We start from the raw sequence: 19,859 nt of genomic DNA on the forward strand, positions 1-19,859 counted from the left end.
AGAGGTTTTGACCCCCACCAGTTTGCCTACAGGGCAAATAGATCCACAGAGGACGCAGTAGCTACAGCCCTCCATGCTGCACTGCCCCACTTGGAGTAGCCGGGAAGCTATGTGCAGATGCTCTTCGTGGACTTTAGCTCTGCTTTTAACACCATCCTCCCCCACAGACTGGTGGACATACTGGGGGGCCTGTGACTTCCACACAATACCTGCATGTGGATTAAGAGCTTCTTGACGGGTCGCAACCAGAGGGTGAGAGTGGGCCGTCATACATCCACACCTCTCAGTCTTGGTACCGGCTCCCCACAGGGCTGCGTACTGAGCCCACTGCTTTACACGCTCTACACACATACATGCACCCCCGCCCACCGCAGCAACACCATTGTGAAGTTTGCGGATGACACCACCGTGGTGGGGCTCATCTCAAAGGGGGATGAGTCTGCCTGCAGGGACGAAGTGGTGCAGCTATCGGAGTGGTGCGGAGAGAACAATCTGCTCCTAAACACGGCTAAAACCCAAAAACTGGTCATTGATTTTAGGAGAAAAAATAAAATGGACATTCCACCAGTTATCAACGGGGTCTGTGTGGAGAGGGTGTCCTCCCTCCGCTACCTGGGAGTCCACATCGAGGACTTCACCTGGAGCGTGAACACCTCAGAGCTGCTAAAAAAGGCCCAGCAGAGACTCTACTTCCTAAGGGTGCTTAGGAGGTACAGCATTACACAAAGACTGCTGATGTCCTTCTATCGCTGCTCCATAGAAAGCACTTTAACGTACTGTATATGTGTTTGGTACTCCAGCTGCACTGCAGCTCAAAGGAAAAAGCTCCAAGGGGTCATCAACACAGCACAGAAGATCGTTGGCTGCCCTCTCCCCACACCGGAAGACCTACACAGAACCCGCTGTCTCAAAAAAAACACAGAACATTCTGAAGGACACTTCCCACCCTGGCCACTCCCTTTTCGAACTGTTGCCATCAGGCAGACGCTACAGATCAATTAGGTCAAGGACTAGCACAGGGGTGGCCAACCAGTCAGAGACTAAGAGCCACATTTTTTACTGTCATCGCAAAGAGCCACATCATACACATGAACACCCCCCCCACACACACCCCTCTGCTCAGCCAAATTTATTGTGTGACATTATGTCACGCACCAACATGATAATGACAAATTGACTCCTACAGTACTAAAACCACAGACCAAAGACCACATTTTCAACAATGAACATTGTGTGCATTGTCTCACAGACAAACTCTCAGTTCAACAAATTCCACAAACAAAAACATAAGTTTTTTCACTTACTATGTGTGGCGGGACAGACCATTCGTTTGAGTTCGTCGTTTTCAGGAGACAAGATTTCAATAACGTCACTGAGGCATATTTTAACGAACTCCACTTCATTGTATGGCTTTTTAGCCCGTGCAATGTTCCAAGCCAGTTGAAACAATGCAAGTGTGAGTCTCTGAGTGCTTCGTAATATTTTTTGAAAAACTGTACCTATTTTTCTGCCTGACTTTTCAAAGTCTCCAAACTTGTGCTTGCGAAATTCAGTCCCTTTTGCAAAGTCCTTATCGATATTGGCATGAAGTGAGCTGAAGTGGCGCTGACCATTTGAAGCTTTTAAATGCGCCAATGACGTCCGACATATCAGGCAGAATGGCTTGCCATAGCGTTCAACAAAAAACAACTTTAACTCTGTTAAAAACGTCCTGTGTTCATCGTCATATATTCGTTTAGCTGTGCATTTTTTCCTTGCCATTTTGGCAAGCGTCTTGTCAGCTTTTCTGGACCTAATGGGCCCCCGTAGTCAGTCGCCATTCATTAAAAAGCCAGCAAAACCAATCGCTCTGTTTGTCCCTCCTCCTTTGCGGGATTTCCCCTCACGCGCATGCGCGTTTGACCAAAAACCATATTGAACTCAAGCGAAGCAAATACGCACGAAAAATAAACACAAATGTTGATATGAACGTAAAAGAGCCGCATGAAACTAGCCAAAGAGCCGCATGCGGCTCGCGAGCTGGCCACCGCTGGACTAGCAGATTCGCCAACAGTTTTTACCCTACAGCGGTAGTCACATTAAATGCCGCTAAAAAAAATTTATTATGTCTGTGTATGTTCTTCTGTGGGTTTTTAGCTTGTATTTTTTTATCTTTTTATTTGTTGTACATGTGTGACAATGACAAAGATCTATTCTATTGTATTGTATTCTATTCTATTGGCGCATGGACGCGTTTTCTTGTTTAACGCCGTCGCCTCTCGGGACTCCTGCTGCGTCGTCGTCCGCCAGTCCTAAAAATAACACACGTGGTTTAGCAGGTTGGCCCGCCGTCCCCGTGCAAGCGTCAACCAGTCACGGGCCCGACTCACCTGCGTCTGTTCTTGGGGGGTCCGCGGACAAAGCCCCAGTCCACGCTAATGGGCTGGCCCATCATGTCCTGGCCGTTGAGGCCCTCCATGGCAGCCTGTGCCTCTTTGTAGGTCTCGTACTCCACCAGAGCGTAACCCTGGTGGTGGTGGGTAGCAGTTAAGTAAAATCATCATTAAAGCAGGCTCTGAAATGAACGGTCGCGAAGAACGGTCTCACCTTAAGGTATCCTGTCCTCCGATCCAGGTTGAGGTGCAGGTTCTTGATCTCGCCAAACTCAGAGAACTTGTCATGGATGTCCTCCTCAGTGGCCTCCTCGTGTACACCCGTCACAAACAGGATCCAACCCTCCACAGCTTGCACACAGAATAAGTGTTAAGCACAGGCTAAGGTGTGTATTAAATTTCACCAAAAAAGACTAACATTTCAGCAGCTTAATAAGACACTTTGTTGCTGTTGTCTGTACATTTATTATGCCTGGATTGAAAATGGCAAATGGTTCCCCCAACTGAACTGGCGTACAGTCCATGTGGGGTGTGATGATGTAAATGATGCCAATGGTGTTGCATCCTGTCTCATATCAGAGATGCTCTCTTTCATAGAAATTTCTGACAACCAATATTGACTTTGCTGTTTAACAGGCACTCAAAAGAGCCATGCGCTTGGAAAGTATCATGCGGTGTGATTTTCAAATGCCGTTGCTGTAAAGCAGCAGCACTCACATCGCTGGGGACCCGGCTCGTCCCCATCTTGCTCCACAGTGTCGTAATCTTCTTTCATGCGTGACCTGGCGCCTTCATCTGCCAACACGAGCACACGGTGAGCACTCACAATCTTACAATCGCTGCAAGAGCGTCATCGACCGCTGTTTCCTCACCAGAGCCGAACCCTCGTCCTTTCCTTTTCTTGGCTTTCTCCTTCAGCTTGTGGATGCTTTCTGGGGATGTAAGAGTATCATGCGCGTTACTACGGAAGAGGATTAGGGCCAGTGAAGAAAAAAAAAAAAGAAAAAAAAAAAAAAAAAACGAGGGGTGACAGGATTCTGACTTTTTTCTCAGAATTCTGAGAATAAAGTCAGAATTCCGACTTTAAAGTCAGAATTCTGAGAATAAAGTCAGAAAAAGTCAGAATCCTGTCACCCCTCGTTTTTTTTTTTTTTTTCTTCACTGGCCCGTACGTTACTCAAGGATTTACGTTCCCGCTTAATATTCCTCGCAAACCTAAGGAACATCGTGACTCGACATGAAATGCTATTCTCCTCTTGTCGGGCCTATGAAGTAAAACCTGTAAGCAGCAGAACTCGGGCAGTTTGAATGAATAGAAGGCGGCGCGTTGTTAACATCTTAGCTTGTTAGCTCAGGCGCTCCGGCACGAATTCGACGCGTCCCTCTTTTCTTCTTGTCTTATTTCGCTACCCAACTCCTCCACATTGACGTGTTGCTCGTGTTATTCTACGCTCGGCAGTGACCGCAAATATGAAGGCTAACATCACCATCCTCATCCATAGGAAAGTCCTCGCCGCCCGCTTCGTGAAGTTCCAGGACATCCGCCATGTTGAGTGTGAGTGTGGAGAGGGGGAGCGAGCTAATGAGCATGCGCGCTGGAAGCAGTGGCGGCGACTGAAAGTGACGTAGTGCTTGTGACGTACTACGCATGTACAACCAGGACAACAACAACAAAAAAATAATAATAAGGTTCCCCTACGTATTTAATATTATTTATGATGTAACCAAGCTTGATTCGTGTAGCGTTTTATCTAATTATACAGCACCTGTAAGTTTAAAAATAAATAATATAATAAAATAATATTCCCCAAGTGGAGGTGGGGGTGTAATGTGCAATAATTTCAGCAGGGGACAGTCTTGCATTATGAAATTGGTCATAATTTGATTCATCCTTTCAGCCCATGAGTCAACTGTCAACAGTCAATCAACAGACTGGATCAGTGATTCTCAAAATGTGGTACGAACAGACTCCCAAAAGTGGTACATAAAAGAATCGCTGAATTATGTGCAGCGTTGGGCTGCTTCATTCGCACACATCGGAGAAGGGGAGGGGAGGCTCGTTAGCTCCGTTAATTAGCACATTTCCAGCGGGACACTGCATTAGATATACCTGCAATTACCTTCCAACACAATTAAAGCTGAAGCACAAATATTGATAAATAAACACAAATACATGTTATAAAATGATTTAGTATAAATACAGAAAACAATAATGGCAATTGTATCACAAAGAATAAAAATCAGGGACTATATTAGGTATTTTCTATGACAACACTATACCTAGACAGGAATAAAAAGTACAAATATTGCAACTTATTCAAGACATTCTTGAGTTGAAATAATAATTAAAAAAAATTCAATGCACTTGTACTAGCGTCAATTATTTGTGGAATTTTTCCTATTGACGAGCCAGCAAGGCCCCTCACCGTGACTAGTGGGCGTCCACTTAACATGAGATTGAAAAATACAGAAAATAATAAAATGACTTTGTTACAAATAATCTTGTCATCTTACCCTAACAGTAATTAGAAAAAAAACCAATAAAACAAAACTATAAATTAAAGGAGACATATCATGGAAAATCCACTTTTTTGCTTTTATATTTGTTTTCTTGTGTATTTGGAGTCTCCAAGAGTGTAAAAAAGTGTAATCTATCCTTCCAGTTGCTGCAGAGATATTTTTATGATCTGTTTGGGGGCTATTTTTTTACTCCATTCAGTTCTCCAGCTCAGTGTCCTAGTGGTGGAGTGTCCGCCCTGAGACTGGTAGGTTGTGGGTTCAAACCCCGGCCGGGTCATACCAAAGACTATAAAAATGGGACCCATTGCCTCCCTGCTTGGCACTCAGCATTAAGGGTTGGAATTGGGGGGTTAGATCACCAACTGATTCCCGAGCGCGGCACCGCTGCTGCTCACTGCTCCCCTCTCCCCCAGGGGATGGATTAAAATCACACGGGGATGGGTTAAATGCAGAGGACAAATTTCACCACACCCAGGTGTGTGTGTGACGATCATTGGGACTTTTGATTGATTGATTGATTGATTGATTGATATCTTTATTTCGAACATCCAAAACAAAAAAAGAAAAACAAAAAAACAAAAACAAATAACACTCTAAAGTGCCACATAAGTCCATACAAAACAAACAAACAAAAAAAATAAACCAACAAATAGAAGTAAATACATTAAATAAATTAAGTAATTAGTAATAATAATACATAAGTAAATAAAAAAATAAAGAATGCTCGAAAAGGAGTAGGAGGAAGCATAGCTTTTTAGATTCCTACCCCTTTCTCACTTCATCCATTAAACCAACGATTCAACATACTATACTGTAACTCTACAATATAACACAAGTAGACAAACTTGCACACTTATTGTTCTGTTTCATTTTTACTTGTGTGTAGCCCTTTGGCACTCTTAACCTTTGTACCCGCTAAACAACATATTTTTATACATTTTTTTAAACTGGTGGATATTTGGACTTTGCTTGAGTTCCTCACTTAGATTGTTCCATAGTTTGACCCCGGTTATAGTTATACAGAAACTTTTTAAGGTTGTTCTTATGTTTAAGATTTTGAAGTTGTGATTCCCTCTTAACTTATAACCTCCCTCCCGATGCCTAAATAAGTTTTGGATATTATCTGGTAGTTGTTTTGCTTTTGCCCTATACATGATGATTGCTGTTTGATAAGATACTATGTCAGTGAATTTCAATAGTTTGGATTGTATGAAAAGTGGATTTGTGTGTTCCAAGTAGTTGACTTTATGAATAGTCCTTATTGCTCTTTTCTGCTGAATGATAAGTGGCTGTAGTGAAGTTTTATAAGTATTCCCCCAAACCTCAGCACAGTAATGCAAATAGGGCAAGACTAGAGAACAATAAAGTGTACGAAGTGAATGATAATCCAGTAATTCTTTTGCTTTGTATATGACAGCCATGCTTCTTGAAATTTTAGACTTTATGTTTTTGATGTGTGGCTTCCAACTAAGCCTGTCATCCATTATAACCCCAAGAAATTTGTTTTCCTGCACCCTTTCAATTTCATTTCCATCTATTTCTATTCGTATCTTTATATTCGCTTTGCCAAATACCATAAACTTGGTCTTACTTACATTTAATGATAATTTGTTCCAGTCGAACCACATTTTATTTTTTTCTTTAACTTTAACTTTTGTCCATTTTCTATAACGTATTTTTATTTATTACATCACATCCGTTGGGAGTGGGGGGACCAAACAAGGTAATGGGTGTTGCCAAATCATTTTGCAAATCTGCCATCTTTATCACTCGGAGAGACTTTTGTAGTCCAAACAATTCAAGGATACCGAAGTGGAGACCTCATAATGTTCTGTTGTTAGATGCATCAATCCACACAACTCATTGCACCGTCCCCCAGCATCAGAACCTCAAAGAAGTGTCTGGTCAAATTTCATTTTTCAAGCAGTGTCTGTGGGCAAAGTACTGCTTGTTCAAGGACGAGTGTTTCAGAAATCTTTTGTCAGTGTAGAGAAGGATTCACTGAAAGATTTCATTTTATTGATGGTTCAGTTTCTTCAATCTATGGAAACGACGGACACAGTAACGCAGTAAGCTTGAGATGACAAAAATAAACTGTATTTCACTATAATAATATTGCGTATCTATGCACGTGTTTTTATAGCATTAGCATCAGTCTGCTGATTTTAGAGTTGTGCACTCTGTTTTCACTTCTTGTGGGTATATTTTGAGTAGTTGTATCAGATGAATAGGATCGAAGGTGCTGTATTATTCTTGGGGAACACAATAATGCGTTAAATGCATTCGTTAGCTTCTCGCTAACGCTAGCATTAGCGTACTGTTAACTTGACTGCAGTGCTTGTTGACAAGACGTGTTCATAAATATCGTGAGGGGATTTATTTTGTTACGTGTTATGTCTGTATGGACAAGTCTTCTGCCGTTGACATCTTTTAATCAATAAAAAAATTTGTGGCGCAAGTGAACGCTACCTCGGCTAAAAAACTACAAATATGTCGACCGGAAAGGGAGGTGCACATCTTGCGGCCTGGAGGGAGCGGGGTGTGAAGTATCTCATTTGCATTTAAAGAGACCGCACCAAAACAGCTTGCTCTGAACCGCACCTCAGAACAAGTAGAAAAGAGGGACCTGTGGTCCCTTCTCAAGGTTTCTCATTTTCCCCTAGCAGGTTTTTTTTGAGTTTTTCCTTGCCCTTTTGGGAGCTTAAGATCAGGGGATGCTTTGAGAATAATTGTCAATTTTTGTCTATGTGAAGCCCTTTGAGACTGCTTGTGATTTAGGGCTATACAAATAAACTTGACTTGACTTGACTTGACTTGACATGACCTGTGATGCTATCAAAACGAGGGATTCAGACAAAAGCATCGCTGTTCCACTTTATATAGACCACAACTGAATGAGTAAAATGTAAACCAGTAGAATTTATTACCGTGATACGTAAGCTTTAATACAAACATTTTCCCCCACAATGGTGTCACTTTGCTTTGACAAGAAGGACCTTAATAAAAGAATCACTTCAAATTTGCAGAATGTGTGCGCGAATCTAAACAAACAAACAAACAAACAAACAAACAAACAATACCAAAGATAAATATCAGTTAGCGTTAGTGTGGCTGTTGGATCAATAGGCAGGCAGGCTCCACTTTGCATTGATCCGAAAGGAAAAAGTGCGGCAAAAAAGCTGCTGCTGATTTGATGCTGCACGTGGCAGGCGGGTGTTGTCACCAAGGTGGCAGTGCGGGAGACCATGATTTGCTGTCGTTTGCCAGACAAAACAACAAAATCACTAGTCTTCCACACCGCCGCTGGACGCTCGACCAAATTCTTCTTCCATTTGCTTGTCGTCGTTGTTTGTTGCTACGCCGGGGCTCCCTCACTTCCCCTCCCCTCACGGTGGCCACCTACCTAAAGACGAAGCGTCTTCGCAGACTCCACGTCGATAACCACGCCTGGCCCGGCATTCCCTTTGTGCCGAGACGAAAGCTTTTGCTTGCTTGGAGACACTTTACAATAACGGAATGTCATCAATGGACAGCTCACGTACTCTGCAAAAATCAAGGGTGGAATCCTAAAACCAGATTATAAAAATACATTGGTTTGAGATTTGATACTATCTTGTGTGAACATTTTGGCAGACTTTTGAATGGCCACATTGTTTTTAGATCGCTTGTTGATAGTGAGGGACAGCGCAAAACTCGCAAGTCAAGGCACTCGCCTTTCAAGTGTTGTGTTCGTATCTCAAGGCAAACCAACTGATGGGTCGTATCTGAAGGGCCCCCAAAGTGGGCCTGTTGTCAGTAAATCTCACCTACTGATAGGTTAGAAGCGACGGCACATTTAGAAGCCACCAACGCGCCGCCACCGTCGCATCGCCATCTTGTTGCCTCCACTCCCGTTGAATCGGTTCTAGTCCCAAATGTTTTTCTTTGACACTTTACCAGCATCGTCACATCTGTTGGAAAATGTTATTCAGATTTCTTTCGCTCTCAACAGCAGTGTGTGCGTTGGCGATTGTGTCATCTTACCTTCAACGAGGTGCAAAAGAGCAGCGCCATCGCATGTGACTTCCTCACCTGTTGCGTGCCGGGACGATTTCACTCCACAAGTACACAAAAGCGGTCAATTGTGATCAATAATTGAGGGAGAATATAAGTAAGAGAAGCGCTCGAGGCAAGCAGCCAGCCGCTTGGCCGCGCGCCATTCTTGTTAATGCTCGGACGCATTCGAGCTATGGATGTGGCGTGTTGCGTGACAAGCGCACGGGACACCACATTAGGTACACCTGCATCATCTCAGCAGTGCTGATCAAGTTGCAGCGACAGCTCAAAATGATTTTGGGAGGATTTCCACTTTTTTTGGAACCAAAAAGCGGTCTTTGTATCGGAGCTCCTTTGGTGCAGAAAATGAAATGCGAAAGAACTGACTTTTTCCAAACGACAGCCGATTCCAACTGACCTTGAATGCGGCACCAGTCACTTTGCCACTTTTTTAGGTACCCCAGCTGCACCATCCAATGAGCTTTAGATATACAAATGTTTCCTTTCCCACATTCTTTTTGGTCAAGTGTCAATCAAAAATATTGAGACCAGCAAGGGTACCTAAAGAAGTGTCCCTTTGATGAGCGCTGCGCTCGAGGTCTCCAGGAACCCTTTTTTTTAGCATTTTGTCAAGCGCAATACGGGTGAAATGGAGGAAAAAATGGATGTCAGTATGGGTGAGGGGCACTTTTACAAACGTCTCACCAACCTTGAATGCAACCTCAGCCACTTCATTAGGTACACCTACCGCACAATCTTATGAGCTTCAATCTACAATTTGGCCTTTTGCTGAGGTCATGATTTGCCATCATAGGTTTACACCGTGTAGCTTGATATTTGGAATGTTTCTCAAAAATGGCAAAATGTGTAAGTTGAATCTCTTCAGAGGGTGCCACAGGCATACCTAATAAAGTGTCTTGACAAGGAGTGCTGGCACAATCTGCATTTTGTTTTTGGTTATTTTGTCTAATGTACTGAGCGATCCCTTTCAAAGCTAAAAAAAAAAAAAAAGGACATCACATTTGGGAGTATTTTCACAAATGGATTCTTACCAGCCATGAACGCAGGGCCAGACTCTTCATTAGGTACATTAGGTAGGCTGGCTGATCTGAATGCTTGTGCGTGATGTACACAATATTGTATTGGATGTCATGAGAGTGGAAGGACAATGTTTTGACCAGTATGCAGAAGAACCTCCAAATGAAAATGGGGGGGAAAATCCAGACAAAAGACCACTGGATGAACGTGAAAAAAAATAATTGCCACTTACCTCGGGTGAAGGGCCGCCCGACGGGGGTCATCCTCGTCAAAAGAGCAATTTTCCACTGCACCAAAGACGACACGCAGCCTGTTGAAATCAAGGGAAAAATGAAAAAAGGGTGGACCAAGACGTTGGAGGATGGACAGCGAGATGGAGGCCAATTTGACAAGAAGAAGAAGGAGGAGAAGAAGGAGAAGAAGAAGAAGAGGCGGCCGGGCAAGCCCAGGTTGGGAAGCGCCGGGCGTCAGATACGTCGGGCGATTTGTGTCGACTGCCTGACACACAGACGCACACGCAGGTGTTGCTCAAGAAGAAAAAGAAGTGCGCAAAATGTGACGTCACCCAGCAAGAAGGAAAGAAAGAAGAAAAGAAGGAAAGAAAGCCCTTGTGGGCTTTTGTGTGCTCCGCCCACCACATGATGTTCAACTGGCATTTTTCAATGTTCTCCCTTTTTTCCCTCTTCTTCTCTCTCTCGTCCACCAATTTGACGCGTGTGCGCGAGCGATCATGTGTTCCTTTTGCTCCACATGGAGAACTTTTCAACAGAGGCCTGACATATTTGCTATCGCTGCACAAAAACAGCCCAAAAATTTCAAATGAAAGAATTTGTTCATTTATTTATTCCGGTGTCCATCCATCCATCATTGTAATCACTTACTATAATAATACTCGAGTATTCATATAGAGCCAATTTTCAACTTCCAATGGTCCAAAGTGTCCCATCTCAGCCTATAAACAGTAAACGTCCGATTTCTGTCATGCGTCATAAAAGCAGGCCAATTATTTTAAAACATCCGTTTCGACGACGGTGAGAAAAGCAAGAAGAGAATCACTTTTGAAAGGTTGCCGAGTACAAAGTTATTGTTTTGCTTAAGAACTTAACAATACCAAATAATAAATGAACAGAAAAAACGTGAACTAAAATTGTATCTGATTATTCGATTAACTGTTGTAATCGTGGAACGAATAAGAACTGAAATGCATTTGATGGTGACATTTGAAAGAAATATAGACGTCTAGTTTTTTATAAATTCTATGAAAGTAACATATGATTAATAATATAAGGTAATATACTGTTAAGGAAGATATCATTATATGATTGTTGAAATTGTATGTAATTGTTCGAAGGCTATTTTTAAATTTCATTAGTTTAATATGCTTGATTAAAATGATTGGAAAATGATTAAGATGATGTATTAATTAAAAAATATTTGATTGAAAATACTTTTTGGAGCATGTATTCATTTGAAATGAAGTTTAATTACTATGTCAATTTATTGTCACGGTATCAATTTAAAATGGATTTAAAAAAAATCCCTTTACTGCAAACATTTATTATTGTAAACAATTGTCATAATTGTAGTCATCTGAAATAATGATGATAATAATAATTACTAATTATAATTGATTTTAATTATTTATAATTGGAAAATGCCTTCATTTAAGTCAGTTACTTTAATGTATCGTACTACTGCTAATGTATTTTCTGTGTTAAATTTGATTTAATGTTTGAAATGTAAATTGATGTTGAATATTATTTGACTTTTGTAAAATGCATTAATTGAAAATAACCGAACGTAATATATCATCCTCTATATAGTAAATGTATGTAGAATAAATGATCAATGTATTTTATTTTATTTTTTTCATTTGAACGTATTACATGATTGTATTCATAAAATAGCTACATCAGTTCCATCAAGTAAGAGAAAGAAATATATAATATTGTATAATGAAATGATAATGCATTCATTCCAAATAAGTCCACAAAATTCCATTGAGGGCTGCAAGATGAAAACACTTTGCAACATTTTTGAGGTCTTTTTCCTAAATATTAGGACGGGCTCAAAGTAACGCTTCCATGTTTGTTTCCATTTTCGCTCAATCTCTCTTTCTCTCTCTCTCTCTCCATCCATTTCACAGGGAGGGCCAAACGGCACTTTGTGAAATTACAGCACAATTTGGAAAAGTAGAAACAGGCAGCGAGCAATTGAGGCGCTCAACAATGGAGCGCCGGCCTTGGTGACGGTTGCTAGGCGACGGGTGAAACACAATGGCCTCCTTGGAAAACACAGGCCTTTAAGTGGACCGCCGCGCATGTACGCGCACGCACACACCCGCAGGTGAAGCTTGCCATCATGTATGTGCGCAAACATCGAAATATTCCAGCTGCTGCTTTGCGAGCCAGGATGAGCGAGGAAAAAGGCATAAATGGCATTTTCTTGCCTTGCCGTGAACACATTCAGTAAAAAAGGCCTTGGACTCAAATAATTTGTTACTAATTATTTTATTCGATTTCTTTATTTTATTTTTATTATTAGTGTTATATCTAGTTATCATTTGGCTCCTGAGAGTGAACATTGCAGACAATAATTCTCCTTCTCCTCCCTGCGTGCTGTTTTTCGCAGACCGCGCGGGCCAACCTGATCTCGGCGGCTCGTGTTGCAAAACGGAGCTACGTATCGAGCGGCGGTGCTCGCCGCTCCCGTCCCGCAACATCTGCCTCCGTCTTGCAAGCCGTATGCGCTCGTCAGGCTCTCGCTGAAACAAAGCTTGCCTTCGGGCACGAGAAGGAGGACGCATGTGGGGTTGGGGTCACGACAGGTCACGACGCCACTTCATCACCACTCTTATTCCGACTACAACTGCTACAATCGCAATGACTCCTACAACATTTATAAACGGAGTGCTTGAGCTACACTGGAGCTTGCTCACCAACCTTCTTTAAGCTGAGAGCTACTTGTTGGCGGAAAGGGCTACTTATAGCACTTGGACGCACCCTTCTAAACTGTCCTCAATTGTCACTTCATCACGTTATCATTCTTATTCTACAGAGTGGGCTGTCATTCAGCGACTCACGCGCACATTCATCCACTGACGGCTCCCATCTTAGTATGTGACACTCAACGTTTTGTTGTTAGCGTAGCTTCCGCAATAAACATTGCTACGACTCCTGATAACACGCATCCTTTCCAAGCACTACCGTCAATGTGGCTTATACGATTAGCATTAACGATTAGCGCTATAGTAGTATTGTTAAAGAGTATGTAAAGGCACTTTTAACATGTTTTAACAACCACTCAGAATGTTCGATTATATCCACCTGTATCCAAATAATATTATGGAATTTGAAATAAAATTGCATTCGTGAGCCAAACGCAGTCAATTTGTGTGTATTTCTCGATCTTTCCTGCCCCTGTCATGAACCGCGCCATTCTGGATCACATGGTACCGTGACGTAGATGATAGGACTCCCCGGGATATACGCACGCACAGCAGCTTAAGCAGCCATTGTTTACCGATTGATAGCGCGAAGATCCGTACAATTTCCTGGTGTTTTGTCTCCAATACTTATACATATAAGCATCATTTTGTATACAAATTGTTGTTTAAACATCTGTTCCACGATGGTGAAGGTTTGTGTTGTCCAATTTTGTAGCAATATGCACAAAACCCACAGTTTACATCGTTTCCCAGCAACACAATCTATACGGCGACAATGGGTTCGTTTTGTCCAAACAAAACCAGCCGATTTTAAGACCCCGCTGCCAGACTCTCAAGCTGTCATTTGTGGAGCTCATTTTACTCCGGAAGGTTATCAGGGGTCAATGATGGAGCATCTTGACTTCAAAACTAAGAAATTTCTCAAGCCAGACGCAGTCCCTACAGTCCAACCGGTGCCCACAGAAGAACAATTGGTTGCCATGGGGGAGAAGAGACAACGGAGCCCCCCCAAGTTCACCCACCCCCCCTCGAACGTGCCAAGACAGAGCTGTGCAATTGCCAAAAGGGAGATTCTTGGGGTATGAAAATGTTACCTATATGTTATTTGATCCGCATTTTCCTGACCATGGCCCTGCCCACGACCACGATTATCGCCATTTTCGGTTTGATTTTCTCCCGATCCGGCTGCACCTTCCGCGCCTTCGTTTTGCGATGCTTCAGTCGCTGGGTTACTTCTTACCGGTTCAAATTGGTAGCCTTGTACCCCAAGAAACAAATCATACTCTTCTTCATTTTCGTCAGAAGGTGAAGAATCATAATCTGAGGGAGATTCGTCAGACGACATCGCTTCCAGTTCTGTATCCGCCATTATGCTAACATGGGCTAAGTAACTCGGCAACGCTTGGCCTCCTATAATCTACATCAGTCACTTCGGCAATTTCCGGGATGAACTTCAACGATCACATACAAACTATTGATTTTTCATCGATCACTCCTCAATTCGCAATTTTATTCAAAAATTCACAACAGTTTCCAAAAATACAAGTCCATCTTTATCAAATACATTTTGGGACCCCATAGTGTCTTTACATGACCTTTAAAATGGCTACTACCATTACAATTACAACCCATACAACTAAAGCCACAACCGCTACCACTACAATGACTTACTAGCATGCTACTAGTGAAACTACCGCTTGTGGTAATATCACCTAGTCGCCTCAACACGTTTAACTAGTTGCAGCTAACCTTCCACTCACATCAGGACAATTCGTAGCTAGTCCTAGGTGTGTCAACAAAATAAGCCCCTTCCATTCCTTCTCGAGCTTTTATTCATTTTGTAGCCAGGAGATTTGTTTCTTTTCAGGCCTCCAGGCCAGCACTTGAGCAGTGCAGCCGAGCAAGCGGGGCGGCGAGCGGCCTTGCGGGGTTATTAGTAGAACGCCGCGTCGCGTTGCGTTGTGGGAGCTCGCCAGTTGCTGGAGTAGTGCACTCACTTAGGGGCCGCCTGTAATGCAGATTCCATTTCAGACGCAATTAAGCTTGCCGCCAAGAGGCTCTCCCTCCCGCTCTGGATGCCCCCCCGCCTCCTCAATTGCACTCATCCTTCCCTCTTCCTGGCCCATCTGTCCCCCCCGCCCCATCTCTGCCCCCCGGGGGAGCCCCGCTAACTGCTTATTCAACAGCCGGCTGCCATGAAGATATGTAATGACATTTTGGAAGGCAAAGAGGCCTGTGCGGTTTTTAATTCATATTTAATGGCTGTCACGATCCCAAGCGGAGGAAAGAGAAAAGAGACGAACGAATGGACGGACAGCTTGCGTGAGCCACTTACAGTAAGTCTCACATGGTTCACATCAAACATGGAATATGTCACAAATGTTTCATCACGTAATCAACACGTGATTGACAATTGCATTATCAACAACGATTTCACACCGATTTGGAACTGTTAATACGGACTGTTTTGTGATTGGGGAGTCGGGAGTGAGTGAATGATTGCGTAAGGATTCATTCACTCCTGACTGCCCAATCCCTAAAGGGATTTTCGGACGACATTTTCGGAGCTATCTCAATCGGCGATATGTCGTCCTTATGTCGTGATTAGCAAGTACAGAGTGAGCGAATGCCTGGCTCCAGTAAAAAAATGAAAAAAGATTGAAGCAAGTCTGTATAATATTTAGCCCAGCTGGGGGTGGGCAAGAGACGTGAAAAAAAACACAATAGCTCGCTTTTGAATTGCGAGGTAATGGCGCTGCTAAGGCGAGACACAGTCGTGCTCTCAATCAAACGCTGTAACGCAATCAAGTTGGCCAAATAGCCATTGATTACACGCAGGAGGACGTCGGCCGGCTGGCATCAAAGTCCCTGCTTTTGTTTTTATGTACATTTGCCAGAAAGGCGGCGGCGGGTCGGCCCGCACCTGATTGTTAGAAAGGCTGCGGACGTCCCACACGACAGCTCCTGTTTTGGAAACGACTGTTATGACGATCCGCCCGATACGAGCATCAGGTGAGTCCAAATTTGCAGTTGTGTCATTTCTGCGCGGTACCAAGCTCAGCCGGGCAGCACCGAGTGCTGCCGAAATGCATGCAGTGCAATTCAGAGCAGAGGAGGCAGAGTACTCTTATACTTTAGTCTGTCTACATGTGTTGCTCCACCGTTTGTGTTTAAATTTCCATCGCTTTGATGCGGCCGCATTGACGCTTTTCCTTTGCTTGTTTTACGGCAATGCAAAAAAAAAAAAGCTCTGGTGTCCGGATATGGTGGCCGATGTAACGGGGGGACGCCCGGACGGGAAAATATGAAGTGACGCCCTGCTCTGCCATGCCCCACCCCGCCAGCCTCTCTCTTTGCTTTCCCTCCCGAGTGGCAAGATGTAAGTAAGCCTTGGGCCAGCACTCCAACAACGGAGAGGCTTTTCATGCTGCCCCCGAGGCTCGTTGCGCGTGGCCCACAGCAACAAATGGGCAACAAATCACAAAGTCCCCTCTTGCTGGCCTCCTTCCACCTCCTCTTCCACTCAAGACTCTCTCTTCACTTCTTTTTCGCCTCCTAATGCTGAGTTCATAAAAATTAGGAGTTCTTCAAGCTGTGAGCCGTCACAATGTTTGGGGAGTATTGTATCGGAACATAAAATTTTATTCGCTCAAGTGATGTGAGAAAAAGTAGGAAAAAAAAACAATACAGATCAGTTAAGTTGCTGTCACGTCCTGGCTCATGTGGCAACATGGCACCTCGGGCGACGGGGGGAAGGTGTGCGACGCGTGCGAGGTGAGGAAAGTGCAGAAGCTCAGGGGGTGGCTGTGGAGCGGCGTTCTTATCTTGGAGCCAAATCGATGCCTGCCGTGGGCCAATCTGACATTGATCTGTCACATTCGGACTTCTGAGGCCAAAAGAGGCCGAGCGGGTTGGGCGGGTGTCCGCTCGGCCGACCCGGGGTTAACAAGCGCAGGGTAAACATGACAATGTGACAACGTGCCGAATAGATTGCGCTGGAAATGAATCAATACGGAAGAAGCGGGATGCTTTTGATGCCACTACTTGAATTTCGATCATGACAAATACAATTTGGCGGCAGGCAGCACTCGGGATCACGACTCAACTATCATGTAGAATATCTGCCTAGCAAAAAAACCTCTCAGAACACCATCAAACTACAATATCACAAAACGTAAATACAAATAATTTCCCACTTCATCGTGGGTGAGGCTTAAGTTCCACACTGGCCCCCGTAATATGACAAATACGCGATCCAATCATCATCAACGATTTGTACGGCTCCTTTAAAAACGAGGACCAACTCGGCTACAGAAACAATAAAAAGTAAACAATGTCAACAGAAACAATAACAACGATAACGCCATGAGAATAACGTGGAGTTGCACATCCACTGCAGTTTGTGGCACTATTTTTTTTGCCCCATTTTTTTCAAGGAGTCCTCAAAGCATCCTGAAGTCAGTGAAGCAGAGCAAGATACGACACTTACTCATATCAAGAAACCCTCCACAACTCTTCATTAAACATTTACAAGGTGCTTATGTCATTATTAGCGTAGCCTCTTTTCTCATCTGTAACTACTGGGGGGGCTTTTATTAGCGCACCATGAATTTGAGTGGAGGAAACTGGGTGGAGCTTTTTTTATGCTGGAAGTGATCTTTTTTTGGGGGGTGAATTGTACTGGAGAATTCAGAGGTGTTCAAAGTGCCCAAACAATTTCACCAAGATGGCAGTCACTTGTTTTCTTGCTTTTTTTTTTCTTTTTCTTTGAGCGCTCAGGTACAAGCGGTGGCCTGTCCAGGTGAGACCACAACTTCAATCAATACGCTTCGAGTGGGACTCGACAAGTCTGCCCGTCACTTTTGGTGCTGCTGTTCAGACATGATTTTTTTTTTTCACTGCAGGCTTCTATGCGACACCTCCACAACTCACTGCACAAAAAGCAGCACTCCAGCAAACAGCCTTCAAAAAGGAGAAGAGGCTTCAAGGTGTTTTTTGCTACTCCTGGCTGAAGTAACTTTAACAAAAAGTTGAGCGTTGTTAGCGCATTTACAACAACCGCACAGCTTTGGGAATGGGAAACACGAAAGACAAGCTAATCAAAGTAGCATCAGTCTTGCATGTTGTACTCCATCTTTGTGGAATAAAAATCAATAAGACGAGTCAAAGCTCTTCAAGGGCCTGTAAAAAGTTGCAAAGCAAACTACATTCAGGAAAATGACAATTCAAGAATTCTGCTGCCCTCACGACTTTTCTCGCCATTGTGCCATTTGTGCTATTTGAGTCGAGTTTTTAGGGTTGAGGAGACATTTTGAGAAATAATTACCTTTAGGTGCTTGACTCTAGTTTGAAGGTGCTTTCTTTTTTTTTTTTTTTAAATGCGCTAATCGATACGCAAAAAGCCAGATGCATTTGTTTCACTCCGAAATCTGACGACACTTTAATGAGATCAGGCTGAACTGTGATAGGAGTCTATTGCATCGTGGGAGGTGAGATGTAACTAGCTGCAGCCCCCCCCCCCTCCCGCCCCACTCCACACACCCCATCCCTCCAAAATATACCCCCCCACACCCAAAACTCCTTCTCATGTTTCTGCTCATCTACACGAGCCTCTGGTGTCCACAGGCCGGCTGCTAATGACGGTCTGGGACGTGGTGATCGGGTTTCACGTGCGCACACCTCATTGATTCTGGGTTTGCCCAAAGCGTCACGATCAAACACACACACACACGCACACATGCGCGCGCGCCACACGGTAATAATAAACACGGGCTAATGCGGGCAATAGGGGCAGGGTGTGGATTCAGCCAAGGAAAAACAATGACGTGCTGGCATTGATGCACAAAAAGATGCAGGGGAGGAGCCACAAAGAATCGGCGCCGAGCGTTCGCTCGATGAGGAGAAAAGATTGCACGGGGGTGAGGCCTTGGAGAGGGGGGGACGTGTGTTGTTGTCCATGTCGAGATGTGCAGATAAGGTGGATCGCCGTGGCTCCCGTGGCACCAGCTTGTCGTACTAGAGCTCATCTGATAAGAGGCCCTGGCCGACACGCGTTGGCCTGGCCCCAACATGAGCAGGGTCACGCGGCGTCGCCGGCAACTCTTTCGTCAGCAGGGAGCAGACTGAATTTTATGGGTGTTAGGCTACGGTGCTTGAAAATCCAAATCATGTTTGGTGGATGGTCTATTGTCCACGTAACTTGGTACTCATCAACAAGTTCGCCTCCTTTTTCCCGGGCCTATTTAAGCAAATTAGTGTTTTTGTGCACGACGGTGATGGATGGCAGGGGGAGGGGGGGCTTAATGACCACACTTGGTTTTCAATCAATCTCCCGCTGTCAGCGCGCAGATAAATACGCCACTCGGCAGGAAACAGACGCACGCATTGTGGTGTCGTCGACTCCGCCCGCGTTATCGGACAGATTTCCTTGTCGTTAAACAACAAGCCCCCACGCGCGCGCCCACCTCCATGGCAAGCTAACGCAACGCTGACGAGTTGTTAGGCTTGACAAGAAAATCTTTTGACCTGCAATTGTCTGCCTCTAAAGTCAAGTACGCCAATGAGTTTGGGATCTTGGTTTTTGGGGTAAAGTTTCAAGATGAACCCAAACTGCACCAAAATAGACCGAAACCTGTATTTATTTCAGAATCGTGTTGGAAATTTGGTTGAGCTTCTAAATTTGTTTTGAAATTCTGCGAGTCGAGTTTTCAAATGTGGAGAAATGACAGGTGGAGGAGGATTTCTAAGAGAGTGATTGCATTGTCATCTGCAGAAGAAGTTTTGGAAGGTGCGCTAGGAACTGATCTCTGCATCTTCAATTGCAAAAGATACTTTGAGAGCCAAGCAGGGCAAGTTCGGAGGATCAAAACACCTGTTGGCAATTTTGCCATTCAGCTCCTTGAACTGTTTTATTGAGATGGTTTCTCCAAATTAATAACTTTTTCATT

At 43.9% G+C, this 19,859-nt stretch overlaps 1 protein-coding gene and 1 long non-coding RNA gene across 4 annotated transcripts; both read right to left on the reverse strand.

The window, feature by feature from the left end:
• Positions 1 to 2,158: 2,158 nt before the first annotated feature.
• On the reverse strand, positions 2,159 to 3,978 carry rbm8a (RNA binding motif protein 8A). Of its 2 annotated transcripts, none has more exons than XM_037273434.1 (6): positions 3,860 to 3,978; positions 3,245 to 3,304; positions 3,090 to 3,167; positions 2,587 to 2,723; positions 2,370 to 2,506; positions 2,159 to 2,291 (listed from the first exon to the last, which is right to left on the reverse strand). In XM_037273434.1, the coding sequence occupies exons 1-6, from the start codon at positions 3,960 to 3,962 to the stop codon at positions 2,243 to 2,245; spliced, it is 564 nt and encodes a 187-aa protein (XP_037129329.1). In that variant the 5' UTR covers positions 3,963 to 3,978; the 3' UTR covers positions 2,159 to 2,242. The 2 variants fall into 2 exon arrangements, with proteins under 2 accessions (XP_037129329.1, XP_037129330.1); XM_037273435.1 differs by lacking the exon at positions 3,860 to 3,978 and adding an exon at positions 3,550 to 3,832 and having other exon boundaries at positions 2,242 to 2,291; positions 3,245 to 3,334.
• Positions 3,979 to 7,124: 3,146 nt separating this feature from the next.
• LOC119135683 lies at positions 7,125 to 9,165 on the reverse strand. Of its 2 annotated transcripts, none has more exons than XR_005100587.1 (4): positions 8,916 to 9,165; positions 8,703 to 8,842; positions 7,717 to 8,458; positions 7,125 to 7,518 (listed from the first exon to the last, which is right to left on the reverse strand). It is a non-coding gene; the product is annotated as an uncharacterized LOC119135683 (long non-coding RNA). The 2 variants fall into 2 exon arrangements; XR_005100586.1 differs by having other exon boundaries at positions 8,699 to 8,842; positions 8,916 to 9,164.
• Positions 9,166 to 19,859: the final 10,694 nt, after the last annotated feature.

This window comes from Syngnathus acus, chromosome 16, assembly GCF_901709675.1.
Source record: "Syngnathus acus chromosome 16, fSynAcu1.2, whole genome shotgun sequence".
In the NCBI taxonomy this organism is placed as follows: Eukaryota; Metazoa; Chordata; class Actinopteri; order Syngnathiformes; family Syngnathidae; genus Syngnathus; species Syngnathus acus.

Excerpts from the sequence above, each read along its gene's own strand:
- rbm8a (XM_037273434.1), bottom strand. The coding sequence starts at position 3,962 with ATGCTCATTAGCTCGCTCCCCCTCTCCACACTCACACTCAACATGGCG. Across the intron at positions 2,724-3,089 it reads CGAGCCGGGTCCCCAGCGAT|CTGTGGAGGGTTGGATCCTG; the intron begins GTGAGTGCTGCT and ends TCTGTGTGCAAG. Across the intron at positions 2,507-2,586 it reads GGAGGACAGGATACCTTAAG|GGTTACGCTCTGGTGGAGTA; the intron begins GTGAGACCGTTC and ends CACCACCACCAG.